Source organism: Theileria equi, chromosome 3, assembly GCF_000342415.1.
Source record: "Theileria equi strain WA chromosome 3, complete sequence".
NCBI classification, from domain to species: Eukaryota; Apicomplexa; class Aconoidasida; order Piroplasmida; family Theileriidae; genus Theileria; species Theileria equi.
In genome coordinates this window covers 31,284-51,725 of record NC_021367.1, presented here as the reverse complement: position 1 = coordinate 51,725, position 20,442 = coordinate 31,284, and the positions used below count along the sequence as shown (strand labels likewise).

General features: G+C 38.1%; 10 protein-coding genes across 10 annotated transcripts; 3 read left to right on the top strand and 7 right to left on the bottom strand.

Annotated features, from left to right (window-relative positions):
- Window positions 1-601: 601 nt before the first annotated feature.
- On the top strand, window positions 602-1,520 carry BEWA_000400 (hypothetical protein; the record flags this gene model as incomplete). The annotated part of the gene is made up of 1 exon (XM_004830244.1): window positions 602-1,520. The coding sequence occupies exon 1, from the start codon at window positions 666-668 to the stop codon at window positions 1,518-1,520; it is 855 nt and encodes a 284-aa protein (XP_004830301.1). The 5' UTR covers window positions 602-665.
- Window positions 1,521-1,617: 97 nt separating this feature from the next.
- On the bottom strand, window positions 1,618-3,489 carry BEWA_000390 (cholinephosphate cytidylyltransferase, putative; the record flags this gene model as incomplete). Its single annotated transcript, XM_004830243.1, has 3 exons — window positions 1,618-2,752; window positions 2,786-3,221; window positions 3,447-3,489. 3 exons carry the CDS (start codon window positions 3,487-3,489, stop codon window positions 1,618-1,620), a joined length of 1,614 nt encoding a protein of 537 aa, XP_004830300.1.
- Window positions 3,490-4,518: 1,029 nt separating this feature from the next.
- BEWA_000380 (hypothetical protein) lies at window positions 4,519-8,311 on the bottom strand (the record flags this gene model as incomplete). The annotated part of the gene is made up of 5 exons (XM_004830242.1): window positions 4,519-5,043; window positions 5,378-5,527; window positions 5,569-6,112; window positions 7,757-8,064; window positions 8,231-8,311. 5 exons carry the CDS (start codon window positions 8,309-8,311, stop codon window positions 4,519-4,521), a joined length of 1,608 nt encoding a protein of 535 aa, XP_004830299.1.
- A 399-nt stretch (window positions 8,312-8,710) lies between these two features.
- Window positions 8,711-10,158, bottom strand: BEWA_000370 (soluble nsf attachment protein SNAP, putative; the record flags this gene model as incomplete). The annotated part of the gene is made up of 4 exons (XM_004830241.1): window positions 8,711-9,016; window positions 9,093-9,376; window positions 9,773-9,895; window positions 10,020-10,158. The coding sequence occupies 4 exons, from the start codon at window positions 10,156-10,158 to the stop codon at window positions 8,711-8,713; spliced, it is 852 nt and encodes a 283-aa protein (XP_004830298.1).
- A 462-nt stretch (window positions 10,159-10,620) lies between these two features.
- Window positions 10,621-11,962, bottom strand: BEWA_000360 (CDP-diacylglycerol-inositol 3-phosphatidyltransferase, putative). Its single transcript, XM_004830240.1, has 7 exons — window positions 11,888-11,962; window positions 11,606-11,740; window positions 11,474-11,572; window positions 11,384-11,438; window positions 11,270-11,349; window positions 11,093-11,235; window positions 10,621-11,058 (listed from the first exon to the last, which is right to left on the bottom strand). Exons 1-7 carry the CDS (start codon window positions 11,931-11,933, stop codon window positions 10,951-10,953), a joined length of 666 nt encoding a protein of 221 aa, XP_004830297.1. The 5' UTR covers window positions 11,934-11,962; the 3' UTR covers window positions 10,621-10,950.
- A 452-nt stretch (window positions 11,963-12,414) lies between these two features.
- BEWA_000350 (tRNA methyltransferase complex GCD14 subunit containing protein) lies at window positions 12,415-13,413 on the top strand (the record flags this gene model as incomplete). The annotated part of the gene is made up of 3 exons (XM_004830239.1): window positions 12,415-13,071; window positions 13,105-13,189; window positions 13,223-13,413. 3 exons carry the CDS (start codon window positions 12,415-12,417, stop codon window positions 13,411-13,413), a joined length of 933 nt encoding a protein of 310 aa, XP_004830296.1.
- Window positions 13,414-13,499: 86 nt separating this feature from the next.
- Window positions 13,500-15,221, bottom strand: BEWA_000340 (signal peptide-containing protein; the record flags this gene model as incomplete). Its single annotated transcript, XM_004830238.1, has 1 exon — window positions 13,500-15,221. One exon carries the CDS (start codon window positions 15,219-15,221, stop codon window positions 13,500-13,502), a length of 1,722 nt encoding a protein of 573 aa, XP_004830295.1.
- A 1,072-nt stretch (window positions 15,222-16,293) lies between these two features.
- On the bottom strand, window positions 16,294-17,974 carry BEWA_000330 (hypothetical protein; the record flags this gene model as incomplete). Its single annotated transcript, XM_004830237.1, has 2 exons — window positions 16,913-17,974; window positions 16,294-16,878 (listed from the first exon to the last, which is right to left on the bottom strand). The coding sequence occupies exons 1-2, from the start codon at window positions 17,867-17,869 to the stop codon at window positions 16,294-16,296; spliced, it is 1,542 nt and encodes a 513-aa protein (XP_004830294.1). The 5' UTR covers window positions 17,870-17,974.
- Window positions 17,975-18,356: 382 nt separating this feature from the next.
- BEWA_000320 (protein kinase domain-containing protein) lies at window positions 18,357-19,633 on the bottom strand (the record flags this gene model as incomplete). Its single annotated transcript, XM_004830236.1, has 8 exons — window positions 18,357-18,495; window positions 18,540-18,593; window positions 18,644-18,686; window positions 18,721-18,739; window positions 18,774-18,898; window positions 18,930-18,975; window positions 19,008-19,539; window positions 19,596-19,633. 8 exons carry the CDS (start codon window positions 19,631-19,633, stop codon window positions 18,357-18,359), a joined length of 996 nt encoding a protein of 331 aa, XP_004830293.1.
- A 445-nt stretch (window positions 19,634-20,078) lies between these two features.
- On the top strand, window positions 20,079-20,433 carry BEWA_000310 (signal peptide-containing protein; the record flags this gene model as incomplete). Its single annotated transcript, XM_004830235.1, has 4 exons — window positions 20,079-20,180; window positions 20,221-20,239; window positions 20,280-20,329; window positions 20,371-20,433. 4 exons carry the CDS (start codon window positions 20,079-20,081, stop codon window positions 20,431-20,433), a joined length of 234 nt encoding a protein of 77 aa, XP_004830292.1.
- Window positions 20,434-20,442: the final 9 nt, after the last annotated feature.

Genomic DNA, 20,442 nt, shown 5'->3' with positions numbered 1-20,442 from the left:
AATTGTCATTTTAAAAAAATTATCATTCATGGTTATTTAATCGGACATGCATGTACATTTCTCTTTGCTTGGATAGTGATGTATGCTAGTGTTATATCACTGGCATTTTGTGGATTATTATGCTAAAATGTGTTTAGGTGTCCTTGGAAATGAACAATGAAATATACAGAACATGCTTTATGGGATATGTGAGAGATGCGTCCACATACAAAAGATGCTATTATCCTTGACATATGGAGTGAGTGTGCATACATATGCAGAGAGTAAAGTATGAAGGATATTCCTCGATATCTTCCATAAATCTGCTACACATTCCCCTACAACGAGGCATCTTGGTATATAAATTCCCATTTAGTACCTTTTGGAAGTTACCAGTTTTTCAGGGACTTCGTAGTCCCTTGTTCCTCTGGACTTGACCATTGTATCTATTCCGTAGAATACTCCTCACGGACTCCCTACAATCCTCCAACACTTGATATTACTTTCACTCCTATCCTTTGCATTCTATACATCATTTAAATCCATAATACAGACTCCATAACAGTAACAGCCATCCACATACAGTTGGATTATGAGGTCTTACAACAAATAAATACCCCATGAGTATGCAATTCTCCCTAGGAAATTATATGATGAGTTAATGCTTTATTTACCTATGAATCACAATGAAGTTCTCCGATATAGTCTACATACTCTGCATGTGCAGGTGTAACGCAATAGGTTGCATAATGCACTGGTTGTCTGATAGTTTCAAGGATTTGAAGAAAAGGAACCCTTGTCCAGGTGATACACTAGATCTTACACACGGGTGCGGAGCTACTGTATATAAAAAGACAGAAAATGGAGTACTGTACAAAACATTTACTCCAAAGAACGAACAAAGGATTACGGAAGTTACAGACGAAGGAGGCAAAATATGGAAGGCAAATGAATCAGAGACATGCTTACACATTCGATCTTACTATAGAAATCATGAAGAGCTACTTACAATCTGCACACATAGTCCGGAAGGACTCGAGTTTCTGCGTTTTGAAAAGAGGGATAATCTCTGGGTGTCTATAGGGAAGTTAAAATTCATGACCAAACTTGCACAAATGAAGGAGACACATGGCAGTATACATGAAAAGGATTCATTTTATCAGGAACTGTTGAAAGAAGAAAAAAAACTCGGAGTAAAACTAGACATTTTAAACATTAACCCTTATAAAACCAACGTTTTTGATTCTGAGTTTAGGGGAGTACGCAGCATTTCGTGTTCTCCGAAAACTGGTTTTTTTAGGAAAATAATGGAGGGTAAAGATTTTATATGGAAAGCTCAACCGAGAGAGATATGCACGCTTGCATACGTTTACTGTTGGAGCGGATCACCAAGGCTTGTGGCGATTTCCACGAGAATAAATGATAATGTAGTTTACAGACATTTCGAACGGGCTTATTTGGGCTGGTATGAAATAACGGAAGACGCTTTTTGCATGGCATTTGAAATGATGGAAGATAGTTATCGATTTATTCATAGTTGACTGATTTTAAAGCATACACATTGATGTTAGTGCTACGGCTAGCTAATTTTATCATCGCAAATACATGAATGTCTACTTTATAGCATTTAAGTGTTAGTTATCCCCTAATGTAATTTATAAAATCAGAGATAAGCTGTTTGTAGTCTCTCCTCCAAGTGTCCATGACGTAAATCACCTTGTTTATCAATAGATCTAAATTTCTATCAAATTCGTGACCTACATGATGATCCGTGAGTGTTACCTTGTAAATTTCTTCGTAAAGCTTCTTTTGCCAGTTTCTGATGGAGATTTTGACCCTAAATGAACTTGCCGCTGCATATCCCAAATTTAAATCTTCTCTGCACACTCCTCTATCCAAGGATCTCTGAATATATAGTTCATAATTTTTCAAAATCCTCAACATTATATTGGATGTGCTGATTCCTGGTGTTTTTGGGACGTCAATAAGTTTATCAGATTCCTTGAGCCATTTTAAAGTCTCCGCGTCGGCATAATCCTTAAAGTCTTTACTATTAACAACATAGGTGATTCCATGCTCTTCTACAAATTCTCGTGTGACGGTCCATGGACACGGTGCTAAAATTTGGTCAATCCATTTAATGTGTGAAAGTGTAGCTGCTCTATCCTTTAACTTTTGTATGAGTCTCCCCTTGTACGTGATTGAGTTTTCGTCGCTAGATACACCAACGATAAGCTTAGAATTTGGAAATAGTCCTTTTATATATTCAAAGTGTCTTGCATGTCCATAATGCAATAAATCGAATACACCAAAAGTGTAGATGCATACACAAGACCTGGCAAATTCGGTTGCATCATCAATAGATTGCGTAGATTCTACAGGTACTATTGATTCACATGTATGCACTGTGGTTGAGGACTCTAGAGAAGCAGCGATGGGTAATGAGGGTTCATTTGAAGAATCGTCAGAGTCATAATACCATGTATATTCCGGGGAATCTGAGATATCAGAAGCATCATCCATACCAACAAAGGACTTCAACGCCGAGTTGTACCTACTCGACCACTGCGATACGGCACCAAACAAAGCACTCTTTATGTTTTGCAAACGAATTTCGAATCCAGAACCTAGAGGCTCATCTGTGAGTGTACATTTTGTGATTAATTCGCTGAGCTTATCTACAAGCCTGTGGAGCCTTTTTTTAATAGCAATAGATTTTGCTGTAGTTATACCAATGTTCAAATCGGAAGGTTTCATCCCAGTTTCCAGGGATCTAAAAGCTTTGTGAATAAAAATGTATGCAAACCTGTCAATATAGTCTTCATAGTTTTGAAGAATTCTTGCAACACATTCCGTGGTACTAATGCCCTTTGTACGCTGTGTGGCTTTAAACAGTCCTTCATCTTTGAGCCACCGATAGATATCCTGTTCTTCGTCTTCTGACGTGAGCGATTTTTTTTGACAGCTCGTGTAAGGAAGATCATCATGCGCCACATAGTCTATTTTATGTTTTTCCATGTGTTCCCTTGTGATGACCCATGGACAAGGGGCAATGATTTCATCAACCCACTTGATGTGCCTAAGCATCTCGACCCTTTCTGATATGTTATTTACGACCTGACCCTTGAGCTGGACCGTCTCATCGTCATCTGTTACTCCCACCACTAATGTCACATTCTTGAACATCTTCTTGGCCTGTTCCAATTGCCTCATTTGACCCAGATGCAACATGTCGAATACTCCTACATGTTTAATGAATTGTGTATCTATTAAGTCTGCTGTAACACAAGCAAAAGCCATTAGAGAACCTCTAGAATGCACTAGACATGATCAGATTCATTTCTACATATCACAAGTCACTAGAGTATTCCGTAAATACCTCTATGGAGACTCCCTTTGTCACCGTTATGACTCTCGCCAGCGCTCGATACCCCGTAGGGGTTATTCCGCTCGTTCATCAAACATACCATCGGAGTATATCCTGTACGTACGATCATCGACTTCTTCCATCTATTGAAGAACTTGTATATTGTACAATTTGAGTGATGATGGAAGAATTTGTAGGACTTTCAACTACCGCAACTATCCTAGTGGAAAGAAGGGACGTTTTTGCTTATCCACAGATAATCCACATTTCAAAATATCCAAATGAATCAAAATGTTCACTGGGATCACGAGGTACTCCTTTCCCATAAGGCGCGAGCCACTACAGGACCAAGTCACCATGTGGACAACTCACTCTGCATATTGCAGAGGCGAACATGTCTGGTGACGAAAATAAGCGTTTGAACAGACTTTTGATGTTGAAATAAACTTGTATGCCTTGGATACTCCAGAATGTACGTGACTAGGGTCCTAGGACAGTCGCCAATCCCTGGCCACTGGTACAAGCGCTAGTTCTTGACCAGAGCGAAACACCGGTGACAGATTAGACATTTTTGGTGAGAGTAGAAAAGTGCGGGTGAGTCCATGGAATTTTCCACGGGTACACCTAGCGTAAACTTTAGCACTGGTCGAGATGTGACTGTGCCATGCGTTTTCGGGTCACAACATGACTAAGTGTGTTGTAAAGTGACATGTGGAAATCGTACATGAGTCACGGGAGAAGTTCTGCTAATGATCAGACACTTGGAATTGGTGAAAACAGATGCATGTTACCATACGAGCACATGGAATGCTTACGATTTACTACGATTATAAAAAAGTTGATATAGCATTATTGCAGCTTTTACTGCGATAAAATTCGCTAAGACCCCAGGGGTCTCTTTTCTGTCGGCTTTTCGTCCTAAAAATGATGAATGAGAGATTTGTCTATAGGGGATATTCCAAGGGGAAGTATGACTGACTATCATGTTCCATTACTCTTTAGCGTTTCCCTAGTACCAAATGTGGGAAAGAGAATTGCATTGGTGGTGAGTACACATCCATCAGCATTCTTTTCAAAATAGAGATTAATCAGCATTTTAAAGAAAAATTAGAAGCGACGAGGAGTTGTACAGGTTCCCGATTCTTACCATTGGATTGACTTGAACTTTAAATCTACTTTGCCTTCCACTGATTACCATCATAGTACTTATATATCGTGGATTCGCCACTAAAGAAACCTTTTGTATTTATAACGGCAAAGACAGGCTTATCTCCATCCATATACAGTACTGCCAAAGAGCAAGGAGAACCCATTATAGCCCTGGCAGACCATATGTCCTTTCCATCATACTTCACCCTCTTGGCAACAGCTCCGTCCCTAGTCAGGAGTTTAAGAACCTTAACAGCATCTTCATTTGCCTCTTCTACATTGAATATGGAGGTGTAAACCTCTGATTTTAGATCTTGTTGAGAATCAGACTGGTTTAGATTAGCCACATTATCCCTCGAAGTATCCTGAAGGGTTTCTGTAGAGACTTCCTTAGATTCATTTGATTTAGGGGCATTTTTTAGTTCCTTTAGGATTGCTCTTAGACGTTCTTCATCGTTATGTTCCCACTTCTTTTGACTATATTTTCCATGAGACAATCTTACTAAGCATACAGTCCACAATACTGCCAAGATCTTCGTCTTTCCGAGCTACTGCTCTCTCAAGAAACCAAATGATTATTACAAATTACAAGAGGGGTTTCCCCTGCTCTAATTGCCCCGTAGAGGAGGAAGAAGATGATTAAAAGGAAGAATAGACGAGTGAACAGACCAAATTGGACAGAAAGAAGATAATAGACAAATGCGTATATCTTCTTTCCAGTGCAAAAATCTTCGTTTTATCCATCAAAGGTATTACCCAGTACGAGCGGAGAGTTGTTATGAATGGGTAGTATACAAGGATGAATGGTAAACTCTTGTCATACTTCCCGCTTAGAATCCCGTTTAATTAGACATTTACTACATTGATAAAATATACACTTACCATCAAAGCTAATTTTACTTCCATAAAGAGGTCGAGGGGAGTTGATCCAGGTTGTCCAACTAGATCAACATAGATAGCTTCTGTTGCATGCTTCTTTATAAATTCAGGAAATTCTGTATTTTTATCAATTTCTCCTTTTTTTACACATTCCTATAAATGGTTAATGATATTAGGGAAGAGGATAAGCAAACCTCTAAAAAGGTGATGAATCTTTCCCTAATCTTTCTTTGGAGTCTGTAAGTCCGTTTTTCAGCATCAGCATACTTTTCGTGATAAGTTTCCCGAAACACATACTTATGACAGTTCAAAATATCAATTTCGTGCAATCCTTCAAAGTTGGCGTATTCCACCTTTACGGTATCCCAGGTAAGCAATTCGTTTTTATACCTCAAATGCAGGATGTCTAGAAGCTTGTCCATTGATTTAACTTTTTTCTCCTTTGCCTTTTTCTTAAGTTCTTTTTCTTCTCTTTCAATATAGTCCTGGAATATGGAATCTCTGGTCTTTTCATCAGCCCATTCCCACCATTCACGTTTGTTAAAATTTTTTGCGAAATCAACATATGTTGTGTGATACGAAAGCTCTGGCCACTCTGATAGTTCTTTGAATATTATTTCATGCACCATGGCTTTCTTCTTTCTCATTTCTTCTTGTTTTCTGCGATGGATTTGACTCGAAAACTCCGAAAAGAGCTGCTTCTTTTCGCCACGAGTTAGAGTTGAAAACATTGGCCACCTGAATTAGCGTGAATTATATAATGATAATAAATGGAGTTTGAACAATCACTATTAGTCTGAGAGTATTATAATTCTAGCACAGCGAAAAGGATTATTGCTCTACAAATGTTCCACACAACTTCTTATAAAATTGTCAGATATGTATACTAACAAGAGCACCCCTACAATATACCAATGGTAGGGAGACTATACCACAACGTCTCAGATATCATAATCCATATAATGCCTTTATCTCCTTTAGTTTATTTAAAAATACATCTCTAGTGACTTCCTTCCATTCATTACCAGCCTTTTCAAAGAATTTATACCACCTTGATAGATTCTCTACCGTAACAATCTCCAGTAACTCCTTATCACCTTTCCTGTAAATAAGACAAGAAATACAACGATTGAGACTATCATTACTAGTCCACAGGTCCTTATTACCACCCTTTACTTTCTTTGCATGATAGCCAGGCTTTGGGAAATATGAATTAGTAGTAATGCCTAGTAACTCTGCTTCAAAAACAGTACACTGATCGGTACTACTAGCTAATGAAAGATCAATCTCAAACTTGATACGCAATTTGTAGGATCCCTTAAACTCTTAATCGTAGCATCACTATTATTACAGACACTCCATCCATTCTCAGTCTTTACATAATCTCTTCGTGATATTCCAGATAAAGTTCTGAGAGTGATTAATATAAGTTCAGGAGTACCATCCTTGTTGAGATAAACTCTGGCATACTCGAATGTTTCTCCAGAGGAACGAGTATAAACCTCTTCAGTGCCATTCACGAGCCTAGAGATGCTAACACCCTTGTTAGAGACGACCAGTTTTATTGCATTACCAGCAAAGGAATAGTCGAAGGATTTACATAGTAATCTATTAGGATGAGAGATATCAAGAATAGTAGTCTGTCTAGAGTGAGTTAGTTCCCTAGAATCTTCTATCATCAGATATTCTACCTTTCCAGCATTACATCTACGAGTCAAGGACGGCGCATGGTCTTCTTCATAGGCAGTTCCATTGGCCATATCCCATACCAGCCTCTTGCCGCTTGATCCACTTCTCCTTGTCTCCATTTCGGGATAGTCGTCTAGAACCTCTAGAAAGGGCTCAGCAGCGGGAAATTTGGACCTCTTGCAATGGCAGAATCCTAGTAGACAGGTTGCCAGAAGAACGGAAGAGACCTTCATCTTCTCTCCAACGTTCATCCACTATAATACGCCATGAGATACTTGATGAGGATGCAGTGTATTAGCCCCGTAAGATGTGAAGAGTAGAGGAATAATGAGGAGGAATGGACAACTAGTCAGACCCCATTGGAACAACAGAGGGAGGAATGGAATAAACCATCTATTAATGGTTCACTTCTAGAGAATATTCATCTGTACTACTTCTATCAGAGCTAGCTTGAATAGCAGATAAGCAAAGGGCTCATATGTATATGGTATGAGCACCGTAAAATTATAATCCCTTTATAACCATAACGAACTTTTCTACTCACTCACTTTAGAATCTTGCGTTACAACTCCATGCAAAGCATCTAGAAACATTCCTGCTTTAAAACTAACACTTCTGCAGCCAGAATCATAATACTCTCAGATACTCTTCTAGTCCATGATTGCCCCTCTCTTATTCATGTATTTTTATTACCTTTCATCTGCCTCTAGCAGTTTTACAGCAGCTTCCCAGGTTGTTTTCTGAGTAAAATTAAACTTTTCTAGCCATGACATAAAGGCACCCTTGAGATTCTCTTGGACATTTCCGGTCGAACTTCCCTTTTCAGCCAAGAGGTTTTTGACCTGCTCTGGTACTTCCCAGACACTTTCATGAGTTTCAGTATTGTAGTAGAATACCTTGCCATCTGCGGAGGAGTATGGTTTCCAATGTGTCTTTACTTCTATTTCGAGTTCCTGTTCGGTCTTGAGCTCGTCTGGTTTTTCCCATTGCGATTTCTTTGTCTATAATAATCGTATCAATGTCTTAATGAATGAAATTAGGGTTTAAAGGGGAGTGGAACTTGTCAAAAGGACATTTGAAGACATGGAGCCTTATCTACCACCTTAATTGGCAAATATGACAACAAATGTTGTATTTTTAGATAGATAAAGGGATAAATAGGCAAACCTGTTGATTATAATAGTAGCGTCTTCCGTCCTTTGAAAAATGTTCAGTCCAGACGCCACTTTGGTTGTTCATCATGCGCATAATAAAGTAATAATGGACTATTAAGACATTAAAACAAAGTGAGAACACATTAGAGTAAGGAGAGATTAAAATACACTAAGTCAAGTCGACGTGTTCATCCTCGTCATGGGCACCCGAACCTTCCACCGCAGGGGCTGCCTTGTTAAGGTTCTCCTTGATCTGAAAGTTATATTGTTTGTGTGAATAGATTGTATGTGATGAATGTGTAGACGAGGAGAGAGCGAGAGACCATGAAATCTGCAGGATGAATGGTAACTGGGAATAGAACACAGAAGTTGCTCATGTTCTTACATTTTCCACATCATGACCATCCCTGCCTACTGCATATCACTATGTCTTTAGAAATTTTCTAAGAGTCCTGCTCGCTACTGTTTTGAAGACTACACTAGCATTTATCCATCATACCTTGGATAGGATAGAAATCTTCCATGGGTCAAGTTTTGAAATTCCATCATAGTCACGAAGTATCTTGGTAAATTCTGCGACATCTAGAGCTTCGTATGCTTCAATAAGACCATTTAGAAACTTGTCTTCACGCGAGTTTTCAAATTTTGGATCAGTATTAATATACTTTTTGTGAGCAATTCGTGCATCAGTAATATCAACAGCAAGAATATGCAAGAGACCAGCCTTCAGAAATAAGTCTCTTACTCCATACTGTAGTAGAGAATTTCTTGTATTTTTTTTGCCTTCTTCCTCATAAATCTGTATATTTGTTATTCATGCATACGTATAATATGAAAAATCGTCAATAATGATGAAATTTGGCAGTTTTACAAACCTTTATTGCATCAATGTAGGCATTTGATTTTAAGGATGGAAGATCAGGGTGTAGTGACGATAAATCTGCAAACTTTAGCAGGCATTGTGATCCGGAAGTCTTTCCATATTCGTCAAGTTCGAATGATTCAGCTGCCTTTTTGTAAAATTTAATAGCATTTTCAGGGTCCGAGTTCTCTTCAAAGTGTTCAGCTGCCTTTTTGAGAATTCTACCACTTTGAGCAAATCTGCCCTGGGTATTATATATAGTTGTTGCTCGAATAAGAGGGTCCACGTGATCAAGCGCTATAAAATATAAGTTTACGGAAATAAGAGCGATATAGACATGTAAAATGGAATTTACATGCATAGAATGTTTTCCAGGTCAAGGGTAAGGCTGTTGGAGGATGTATCCTCAGGCTTTTCATCACCCTGAATGGTCTCACTGTAGTTATTACCCCTATTAAGCTCATTAATCCTCTCACTGGATAGATGTTTGCCATACACAAGCTCAGCACAGATCATCTGTTCACTAGGGTTCTTGCAATAGCAGTAGGAATATCTATCCTCCATCAAAACCTTTTCTCATTCATACTACCCTTGCCATTGGACCGGTAGATCTCTGCATGGGTACAGAATTTAAAGATCCATCAACGTGGACCAACAAATATCAATTCATTGGTGTAATCGTGTTAAACTTACAGTTCGAGTCAAACTTGAGGAGTGCGTTGGACGCCTCTACCAAATTAGAGGCTGCAAAGAGCATATCCTTGTTCTTTTCTCCGATATTAGCTGCTTCTTGGAAGCATCTCGCGGCATCCTTCCCTGTATATTATGGTTATTGGTGTTTATGTGTAACTATTCCGGAAAAGAAGGGTATAATGCCAACGTTTAATCACCTTTACGAATACTTTGCATCAGTACAAATGTAAATAAACCAAAAACTTACACTGGTGGAGCTGTTTGTATTGATTTCCGGCCTGGTTGTAAAGATCCTGGGCTTCGTCGCTATTGCTTCCAAAGATGAAGGAAAAAAGGGACTTGGCGCTACTGCGAGCCTTTTTTTCCAACTCTTGTGGAGTACTCATTTTATTGTAAATGAACTTGCACGCCGTTGATCCACACATCATGAGATCCTTGGCAACCTCCAGAGTTGAAATGAATTTGATACATAGGATAATAGTACGCAGAATTGATAGGTAGATCTGAATAACCGCCGATATGGCATAGACCAGTGAGTTGGTGGGACTGGGAATACGACTGGATGGACTGCGACGGGGATTTTCCGGGGACAATTTTTTGGGTAATCCTATGACTTGGTCACTAGTAGCACCTTAAAACTCGATTTCTAGGTCAATTTGCGCAATCATGGTGATAAAACGTCTCCGTGAATTGTGGAAAAGGTCACTCTGCAAATGTCTTAGCTGCTACCATAGGAAAGTATTTTGCAGAGATTGACCGGAGAAAAGATACATTAGACTCAAGAACAAATAAAAGGTGTATAACCTAGAAATGGAAATGGCCAGAATTAGACACCGCCAAAAAGATCGGGGATGGAAATGAGTCTTTAAATTTATATGGACATTGTGTAGTAGGATTTTGCAGCGTATGCCGACTTGACCTACTTCTGCAGCAAAAAGACAGAGATCTGACTGCTACTCAGGTAAAGCAGAAATCCCTACTGGTAGACAGACGAGAAATCTCAGGGCCACTACACCTCCATAAAATCTTTCCTTTATCTTCAGATTCCCTTCCAAGATGTTTCCGGCAGTATAAGCACCGCTATTTAAAATTACTCATTGTTTTGTCTGCATTTAAAATTAATTAGGCAATCGATAAGTTTCGGATCTAATTGCCAAAAATGAACTGTAAATGTAGAGCTATTTTCCAGGAGTGGTAGTTTTACTACCAGTTTCCCTGTTGTATAACTCGATTTCATGCTTTAAAATGCGCTGGAGACCAAATAACCCTTGTAACAAGTTTGTCAGCTGAATATGCATGTTATTGAAGTTTTAAACGAACCGTCTTGTAAAACATTAGAGGAAAGGATATGTAAAGCAAGACGGTACCTAGGGTGTATATACCAGAAAGTTTGTCATGAAACGATCGTATATATAAGCTAAGCCAAAATGTTTCGTAGGATATTATACAGGCACCCATAAAATCTGAATTTGAGGTTTAAACTTTTGTTTGACCTACTTCTGTTTTCGTAATATACTCTTAGCAGTAGTATAGCATCTTTTACACTTTTATGATTAATTTTACCAATAAGTGCACAGCTAACCAAGTGTGAGTTAAAAGTATAAAACTTACGCATAGTTGTGAATGCCATGACCAAAAACGTCCAGTACGGTGATTAGGTACATGTCTACACAAGGGATAGCAAGGGCGGTTAAAACTTACGGTGTAGAATGTCTGGATGCTTCCTAAGAACTAACAAGTAGATATAGAGCGTAGAAACGCGATCCAACGAGCTGTCAAACAGACCACCGACGATTGTTTCTGTAGAGTTTGCAATAAACCGTCTAGCCTTACCTTCATGGAAGAGCCTTGCGATATTCCCGTCGAATATATCAAGAGTAGCACTAACAACATAGAGAAACAGGAATCTAAAAGGATTCCTTTCGGCAAAATAAAACGAAGTCAACAGCAAGAGGAAGCGCGTAAATGCTACATATTGTTGTAGAGTGTATATTATAGTAATATTCACCGCCATTGATATTCAATAGAGCAGATATTCACGACAAGAATACGAATAGAGCAAAAATTGTGACAAATAGCGATAAAGACGCAAAAGCCAAAAGAGTTGATACTAACTTACTAAGTTCGGTTTATTTAAAATCCTTGGCGCCTTACGCTCCATCTCTTCTATTTCTAGAATTTAAAGGCTTTGAAGTGAAGATTAAGGGCGAGGACTCCGCCGGCATACCAAGACCCCATCCACATCTCGTTTTCTGTTTGGATTCCACGACTTCTCCAAAATTATGTGTATGATGCATTTGTAAACTTCATTTAGATTCTACTCACAGAGGCTCAGAGTTACGGACTTTGATAAAGTTGCCCTTTCTCTCTAGATAGATTTCTCTGACCATTTGCCTACAAAATTTCTTGCGCTGTATAGAAACTAGAGCTATAGACACACAAAAAAGGTGCGTATGTGGGATAATATAACGCGAAGTCCCTTTGATACCGTGGAAGACTCTCATATTAGCCCTAGGAAGAGAAACGACAGATGTTTTGCAAGGAGTACACCGATTTAATACCCACTTTGAGGAATACTGTCGAATGTTTCTCCTAGAGGGGAGAGAACGTGTTTCCTTCAGTAACGACTTTGTCTAAATGCGATGAAGATCAAACGCGGCGATCTGGTGATCATTTTTGGAGGCCCTAACAAGATATACTTGGCTCAAGTGCCTAAGGATGAGAATGAGATCCAAAATAAACAGCTAGAGGCAAATTTGGGAAACCAGAGGCTCATTCACAATAGGAATGGAATCTTTGATCTTGCAACTTGCATAGGAAAAGAGTATGGACAAAAGATATTCTGGGACCCGGATAAGAAGGGTCACTGGGTGGTAATTCTCAAGCCAACTCCTGAACTAATTACAAAGAGTATCACTCATCATACACAAATTCTTTATCGTGCAGACATATCGCTAATTTTGCTCCTTTTGGATTTATTACCTGGAAAACGAGTTGTAGAATCAGGTACAGGATCCGGTTCTCTGAGTTACAGCCTAGCTACTGCAATCCTTCCGAATGGTCACCTATTCACATTTGACTTTCACAGCAAGCGGAAGGACTACGCAGTTGAATTATTTGAAAAGGCTGGATTATCGCATATAGTTAGTGTAAATGAGAGAGATGCGTATGAGAAATCTGCATTTTTAATTGAAAATAGCCAAGATGGCCACGATTTAAAAGAACAAACAATAGATGCAGTGTTTTTAGACCTTCCATCTCCATGGAAGGCCATCTACAATGTTAACCAGGTCATAAAGGTGAGTTGAATGACCACATTTCAGCATTTTTAGCATTTTGGAAGACTTGTAACATTCACGCCGTGTATTGAGCAGGCCCAGAAGATGGTACAAACACTACATGAACATGATTTCTCCGGTGAGTCTATCTGTTATAAAATACATTTTATAGGGGTGCGAACGTTTGAGATTCTTTGCAAGCCCTGGGGAATTAATCTTGACGCAGATGTTTATGAAATGGAAGAGTACGAGGATGCTGTAACCATTGGTGCAGATAAAGAATTCGTAAACTACCAATTACCCCAATTAAATCATACTGGCTATCTCACAGTTGCTACCGCAAATCGCATTGATGGTTTTTGATAAAATTTCATTACTCTAACGTTATTGTTGTATTTATCTACCTTTTATTCATAATTGTTTTTGCATTTGCAAACTCATTCGTTGGATCATCTAAACCATCCCCAAAAGCTAGAGTATCCGACCCTATTTCCTCGTAAATAGTCATCATTATAGTATGATTCAGGATTGTTTAAAAAATTGTCATCGGCTGGGCATATACCTCCAGATTCCTCGGTTCCAAAATCAAATTCCATGAGTAGTCCCTCTTCATCAAACCCTGCAGACTCTTCAATTGGACTGTATTCCTTCACAACTATATTTCCATCCCCAGAAGTTGGTATGCGATATGTGTTATCTTTTATGTTTTTTATTCCCTCAAGATATTCGTTTTCATCAATTGTTTGCCATTTTCCATCAGTTTTTTTGTAGTAGTCTTCCTCTATAGAAGAGTATATTTTTGTTTCTAGGCGTAGGATTTTAAAGTCATCTCGGGAATATAGATCTAAATGCCTGCAAAGTCTATTATACTTCGTTTCCCATATGATTGTTTCCCCCTCTACTACTTGGCTAAACAACTCGTCTTTCGGTACAAATTGTTTGTATGGAAATCCATCATCCATCTTGTACGTAAGGTAAGCGTTATCTGGTGTAACTTTAGTTATGTCAAGAACTTCATCAAATGAGCTTCCATAAAGTTTGCGCAAATAGACCTTTTCACTTATTTTACTCCATCTTCCATACTCTTTCTCAAAACGTAAAACAGAGGGGTCTTTACCGAGAGTTGTTCGTACAGAGAGCAAATGGAATTCATCACTGGCAGACAAGACTACAGTGAGACATTCTTCACCCTTTTTGGCCTTCCAAATTTCGCTTGCACCATCAACAATGGAGTCTATTTTTAGTTTCCCAAGTACAGTATATTGCGTTTGATTAAATCCACTATAATTATAGGCAATCTTATGTACCTTTTTATCATTTATATTGGAAAAGTCAAGTACGTACGGTTCCTTTGTCAGTTCACAAGTTCTACAGATGCCAGTTTGGAATCTTTCTAGTTCCAATTCGAATTCCTGAGAAGATATACTACTCCACAATATACCGGATTTTTTCTCATAATATTTAAAGTCATCTTCTACGGCATTAATTTCTATAGCTAAAAGTATTTCATCTCCTTTTTTATATAAATTCACACGTCTACATTCAATGTCACTTGGTATATCCCAGACTTTTGCTTCATCGTCTACTACAGAAGATATGGAAACATCGTCCTTTACAATAAACTTCTTATATTCTACTCCTGCGTCTTCTTTTGCACTCAAAGAGAACCTTGAAAGGTCAGTCTTTACAATGTCTAGATCCTCTAGATACTTGGTTTTCGGCCCTTTTGGTTTGTTTAGTACCACTTTAACCCATTTTCCAGTGTAAAGTTCATCTTGCTTCTTGAAAAAATCATTCTCTGATATGGGCCGCCATGAGTTATCTCCCTTCTCAAAGTGCTTATGAGCGGGTAATCCAGACCTTAAGACATGTAAAAATAGCAGTGGATTCTCTGAACCCTTGGATATCAGCCTAGAAAATCGGCATTGATCGTCTGAAGAGGCTGTCCAGAGGCGATGAATCCCATCTGATACAGAACTGAACCCTGCGGATTCAATGGGTCTATACGTGGTATACTTGATATCCTTGAGAAAACCTTCGGTCACATCTACTCCACTTTGATTGCGAGAGTTGATATCAAGGGGAATAGGATCGTCTTTATCTCCAGAGACCGATTTGCAGCCCAGGAATAGGCAAAATAAGAGCAAAATGGACTCCACCAGAGCTCTCATTTGCTTTATATATTACACATTCTAGAAATTTGGTGGAAATTAAAAACTGGAGCCGAAACTTTGAGCTGACGGGCAGTAAGAAACACAAGACATTTAATCCATCATTTCATTAATTTTGTCCTCTGCCAAAAATCCTAAAATGTACGCACCCACCTGATTGTTATGGTTTGTTGAATGGTCATAAAAGACATCTCCGGGATTATTGTATAGACCTGCACCTCCAGGTGTGCGACTCTAGTTTCTTAAATCTGGCCTTCGCCATCCATGAGACCGATAGATATTATAGAAATGAAGATTATCCTGAGATTTACAAGATTTGAGCTGAGAATAACCAGGCTATTGCCATGTGGATGGGCTTATCCATGATAACAAGGAAGAAAAGGTAACAGCAGCTATGGCCGAGTTGTGAGAGATACCGGAGCATAATCGTAAGGTAAATGATGAAAAATAAGTTTTAAGGACGTGTCAGTAGTACAAAAGGTGCTGATTCATGGCATGCAAGGGGAGCTGTGGACAAGTCCAATTTAATACTTTTCTGGATTTAGCTTTCTCTCCAAGAGTTCAAGTAAAACTGTTTCAGATTATAGCTACAGATTCGTTACATTTGTCCATGATAGCTATGAATATAAGAGAGAATACCGCGTCGATCACACGATTTGAATATAAAGTTCTTATATCTACAGTTGAGTTTTTTGGACTATCCAGGTTTTACCATATTTGGCATTATATTGCAAGGTCCGGCATCAGGGATTTCTCACAATAACATTAATGTAACCCTTTGATTTTATTACAAGGTCCCACAATTTTCTGTTATCCTTCCTATGCACCCTTGTAGAGGCGCAATATACCTTATTCATTGTATATCAACCACTTTAGCGATGTCTTTAGTTATATATATATCCTAGGAACACAGATACGTACTCCCTGCAATACCAACATGAATACATAACTGTTATAGATGAGCATACTTGTTACCACGTTTTATGGCCATGCTATTTCTAGCAAGTTGCGAATTGATGCATACACAGATTCTTTGCCTGGTGTACATTCACAAAAATTTTTAAATTCAAAGTTAGATGGTACGGCACTTTTCTGTAATGGCTATAATTTTTGCATACAGACTAACTTGCAACAGTTCTTTGACTAGTTTAGATGTTGTACTCAATATAATATTCGTAACTTTAGAATCTTGTCCAGATGCTAGCTGTCTCAAATATTCAGATGTTATATATACATCTGTTCCAGAGCATTTTTCATAAACTTTGGAGCTTCCATTTACAATTGCATCTATTCTGGATTCAAGCTCATTTGAATCATAAAAATCTCTCAATATTGACAAAAGGAGTGGATCAGGTATCAACTTTACAATTCTAACCAATTTAACACCGAGTGGGTCGATACCTTTCCAGTGCTTATCGGTTATTGGGATTTTTTTAGCATTTCCATCGGCTAAAGCTTTCTTAGTACGTTCCAAAATATCCATTAAAACGCCTTTGTTATTTTTCAAACTCTTTGATAATAACTTGTTTCTACATTGAACAGCATTGCGATTCGGCAATAAACTTGCGATTTTTGACCATTTAGGTCCGAATGCACTGAATAAGAGCTTTAGCTTTAAAAATTCTAACTCATTAAATGGAACATCTTCCAATGATTTCTATATATTTGCTGATAAAGTACTGTATACTAACCTTTGATAGATTTCTCCAGCGTAACCTACATTGTTCCGGAGTTTTTGTGCGAATAGCCCTGGAAATACTCTTCCAAGGGAAGCCTCTGGTTTTAGGTGATACTTCGCTCACTTCAATAAAGTCATTGTCAGCTCCTAATTCACGTAAAACTTCCTGGGAAAGTTTAGCATCTTCTTCTTGAGTCCATTTACTTGTTTGTTTCTTCCGAAGTAAGACGCGCATATACTGATACACTGTTACACCTAAGGATTCCGCATTAGCAACGGCATTTACCATGAGTGTGTCTTTATCCGGGATATCCGATACAAATTTTCGAATAGCAGAAGCTGTTTCATTGTCAACATCTGTAATAAGCTGACCATCACTGGTAGAATTTAAAAATTTGGTACAGCAATCCATGGAAATTTTAAAGTGTGTAACACCTTTACATCCTTCATTCAGATCATCTGTTACAGAGCTCCAAAAAGTACCTAAATTTATGCTATCAGGATCCAAATGTGCAGATTTATCTGCATCTAAAACTCCCTTTAGAACATCCAGGGGTTTGTTCGAGGAATTCTCCATCTTCTTTTTTATAGTTTCATATGAGTCACTGTGTATAAGACTGTGTAATGCTCTTGCGACGCAAGACATGTGATAATTCAGATATATATGGTACAGTTCTTTTGAGGAAAGGGGATTTAGCAGATATTTATACCTTTCTCTTTCAAAGTACGTCATCTTTGGGGGAATAATATCCAGTTCAGAGGTAATTAAATCAATAATCTTAATTTTCACCCTCAAATGTAGGTTTGTGAGTTCTTCTTTTGTCCATAATGGAACCTTCCAATCATATTTATTGCGATAAATAGGCAGATTTGAGTAAAATGAGTGTAACTTTAGGGCATCCACGTTGGACCTTGGACGATTACCGTCCTTGTCAATTAGTTGCGATATTTCTGCGTTTATTTTTGACATTTCAGGAAACAATCACGCCCCTGAAGATAAATTGAGAGTAGACATTTTCTTCAACAATAAATCCATGTTATCTCTTTATAGCGTTAGAATTTTACGAACATTTCTCAGTAGAACCCTAGATAATTGCATCACCAAGTCCACATAGTGTGTGTAGTATAAAATATTCCATAGACATAATTTACGGTAGATTTTTGTGTATAGGATTAAACATATCAAATTTGTTTATAAATTACCATTTGTTTTCTTCCTATACCTTTTACTAAGGTTAAAACGCTATGGCTCGCCACTGGACAATATCATGAACTTAGCAGTACTATGGCTTGTTTTATCGAGATTCTATCACTAGGACACCTGTTTGTGTTTTTAATGTGATTAAAAGTGCTGAACCATTTCAAGAGCAATTTTGCTACCAATGCTATTCTTTCTAATTTAACATTTCTGTAGCATAACAAGTAACATCGCATACAAGAGTTACCCTTTCGATGAATTATCTAAAATAGTGTTTAAAGCCCCTTCTGATTGATACAGACTGAATAAATGTTCCAACTTGCGTCTCTACAACGTTATTTTCCAGGTACACTAAAGTACTACAATCCCAATCTTCGGAATCATTTTGAATAAATCTTCTATTTCATTCCTGTTTTGTGTAAACATATGCATGTAAACGAACATGTTTGGAGTTCCAAGTATATCCATCAGAGTGAGTAATTGATGTGCATCTGAACTGTACAGAGATAATTAATGGTTCGGACTCACGTTCCCTGTGCAACAAACAATGGCTTAAGAAGTAACAACTCCGCACAAATACACCCAAATGCTACATTAGAATGAGGATTCCAACCCTAACTTACACCAGTTATCCACAGACGACTGTACATGTTTAGATGATAGAACATATTCTTACCCCGTATGAGATTGAACCTAACAGTAACTCAGGTGCTCTATACCATCTTGAACAAATGTAAGGAGTTGAAAAATTTCTCGGTTCATCAAAATATTTGCCAGCTCTCACAATTCTCTTTGACGATCCTGTACTCTGTAATATATATATAATTCTTACCAAAATCGCAAATTTTCACTTCCTTTGGGTTATTTTCATTATCAATCTGCAAATATATTTATTTCTCTGAGAGATTACCAAGATGTTGTCTGGTTTCAAATCTCTGTGGACTAATCCTCTTGAGTGCATTTCATTAATTCCTATCGCTACATTCCTTAATACGTAAATCAGGATATCGGAAATGTTTGAAACATTCGTAACATTACTTTTGAACGTGTATCTAACAGTTGTTGAGATATGAGAATTGGTATCTTTTCGAGGACAAGTTTGCGGTTGATTCCCAATATCCTCTTGAAATATTGAATCATCTGGTATTTCAATCACATTTTTGTGGTCCTCTGTGTTCAAATTATGTGCATTGTTTTCGCTTTTTGTCCTAGTTCCTGGGATCTGTTCTTTGTGCCCATCTTCCACAAGTTTATTTTTCTCCAAAGTTGCTTTTTTTGTTCTTATAAAGCACCTCAAATTGTATTGGTAATGTTCAAATAGAGAGTTTTGCATGCAATTTCCAAAGGGATCTATTGTGTAGAAGCTTCCAAAATAACGAACGATATTTTTTGCTCCATTGCATATACCCAAATTGACCAATTCACGGGACCTCTTTTTTCCGCTAAAAGTATTCTCAGAATATTTACATACCAAAATTCATGTATGTGCAATACAAACAACTTTCTTGTGCGTTTTACTGCGAATTTATTGCCCATAGTATCTGTAGCGAGATACACAACTCCAAACGCCCCTTTAGCAATGCGACGGTGGAAGGTCAGATTAGAAGGGGATACTGCCAGCGGAGTGGGTGACATAAACTTCTAAAGATCATACGTGATTTTATAAGTCCTTAGAGTGATGATGTGTGTATCACATGGAAGACAGGCAGTTGTCTCAGCTGGATTCTACAGATGCCACTGGACTGTCTACTAGACACTGTTAATCCTGCAGGATCCAGTTGGAACAACTGCTTATTTTCTTTATATCTATACAAGAACACAGGTCAAACCTTCATATCCGTAACTTTTATTATAGACGGCACCACACATTTAAAACATTCAGTCTAAATATCCGTCAACATATCTTAAACCGACTAATAAAGAGCTGGATTTGGATAATTTTCGGCTGACTCAGACTCACAGGTAGAATGGAATTTTCACCATGAAGGTTCCTTCCGTTTCATTCTGCTTCCCGCTGTTGGCTTTATTGCTCACTGGAGCTACAACAAGCGCGTTTGAGATGAAAAATATCATTGACATAAATGTTTGTTAATCAATGTTCCAATAATTATACAAATATATAGGCGGATAACGAGGTTACAGGTTACTATCTTCATCGTTGCATATTTCATGTCTACTGCAGATTATCCAAACTACTTTGAGGATTTTACAGTAAAAAAATTCCTAGACAGGGTAAGGATCCATTCTGTGTCTACATAAATTATCACTTGCAGAACCAACCACTGCTAACAGAGAACACACTCTTTATCTCTTTTCTAACGGCTAGCAATACATAAAAGGTACCA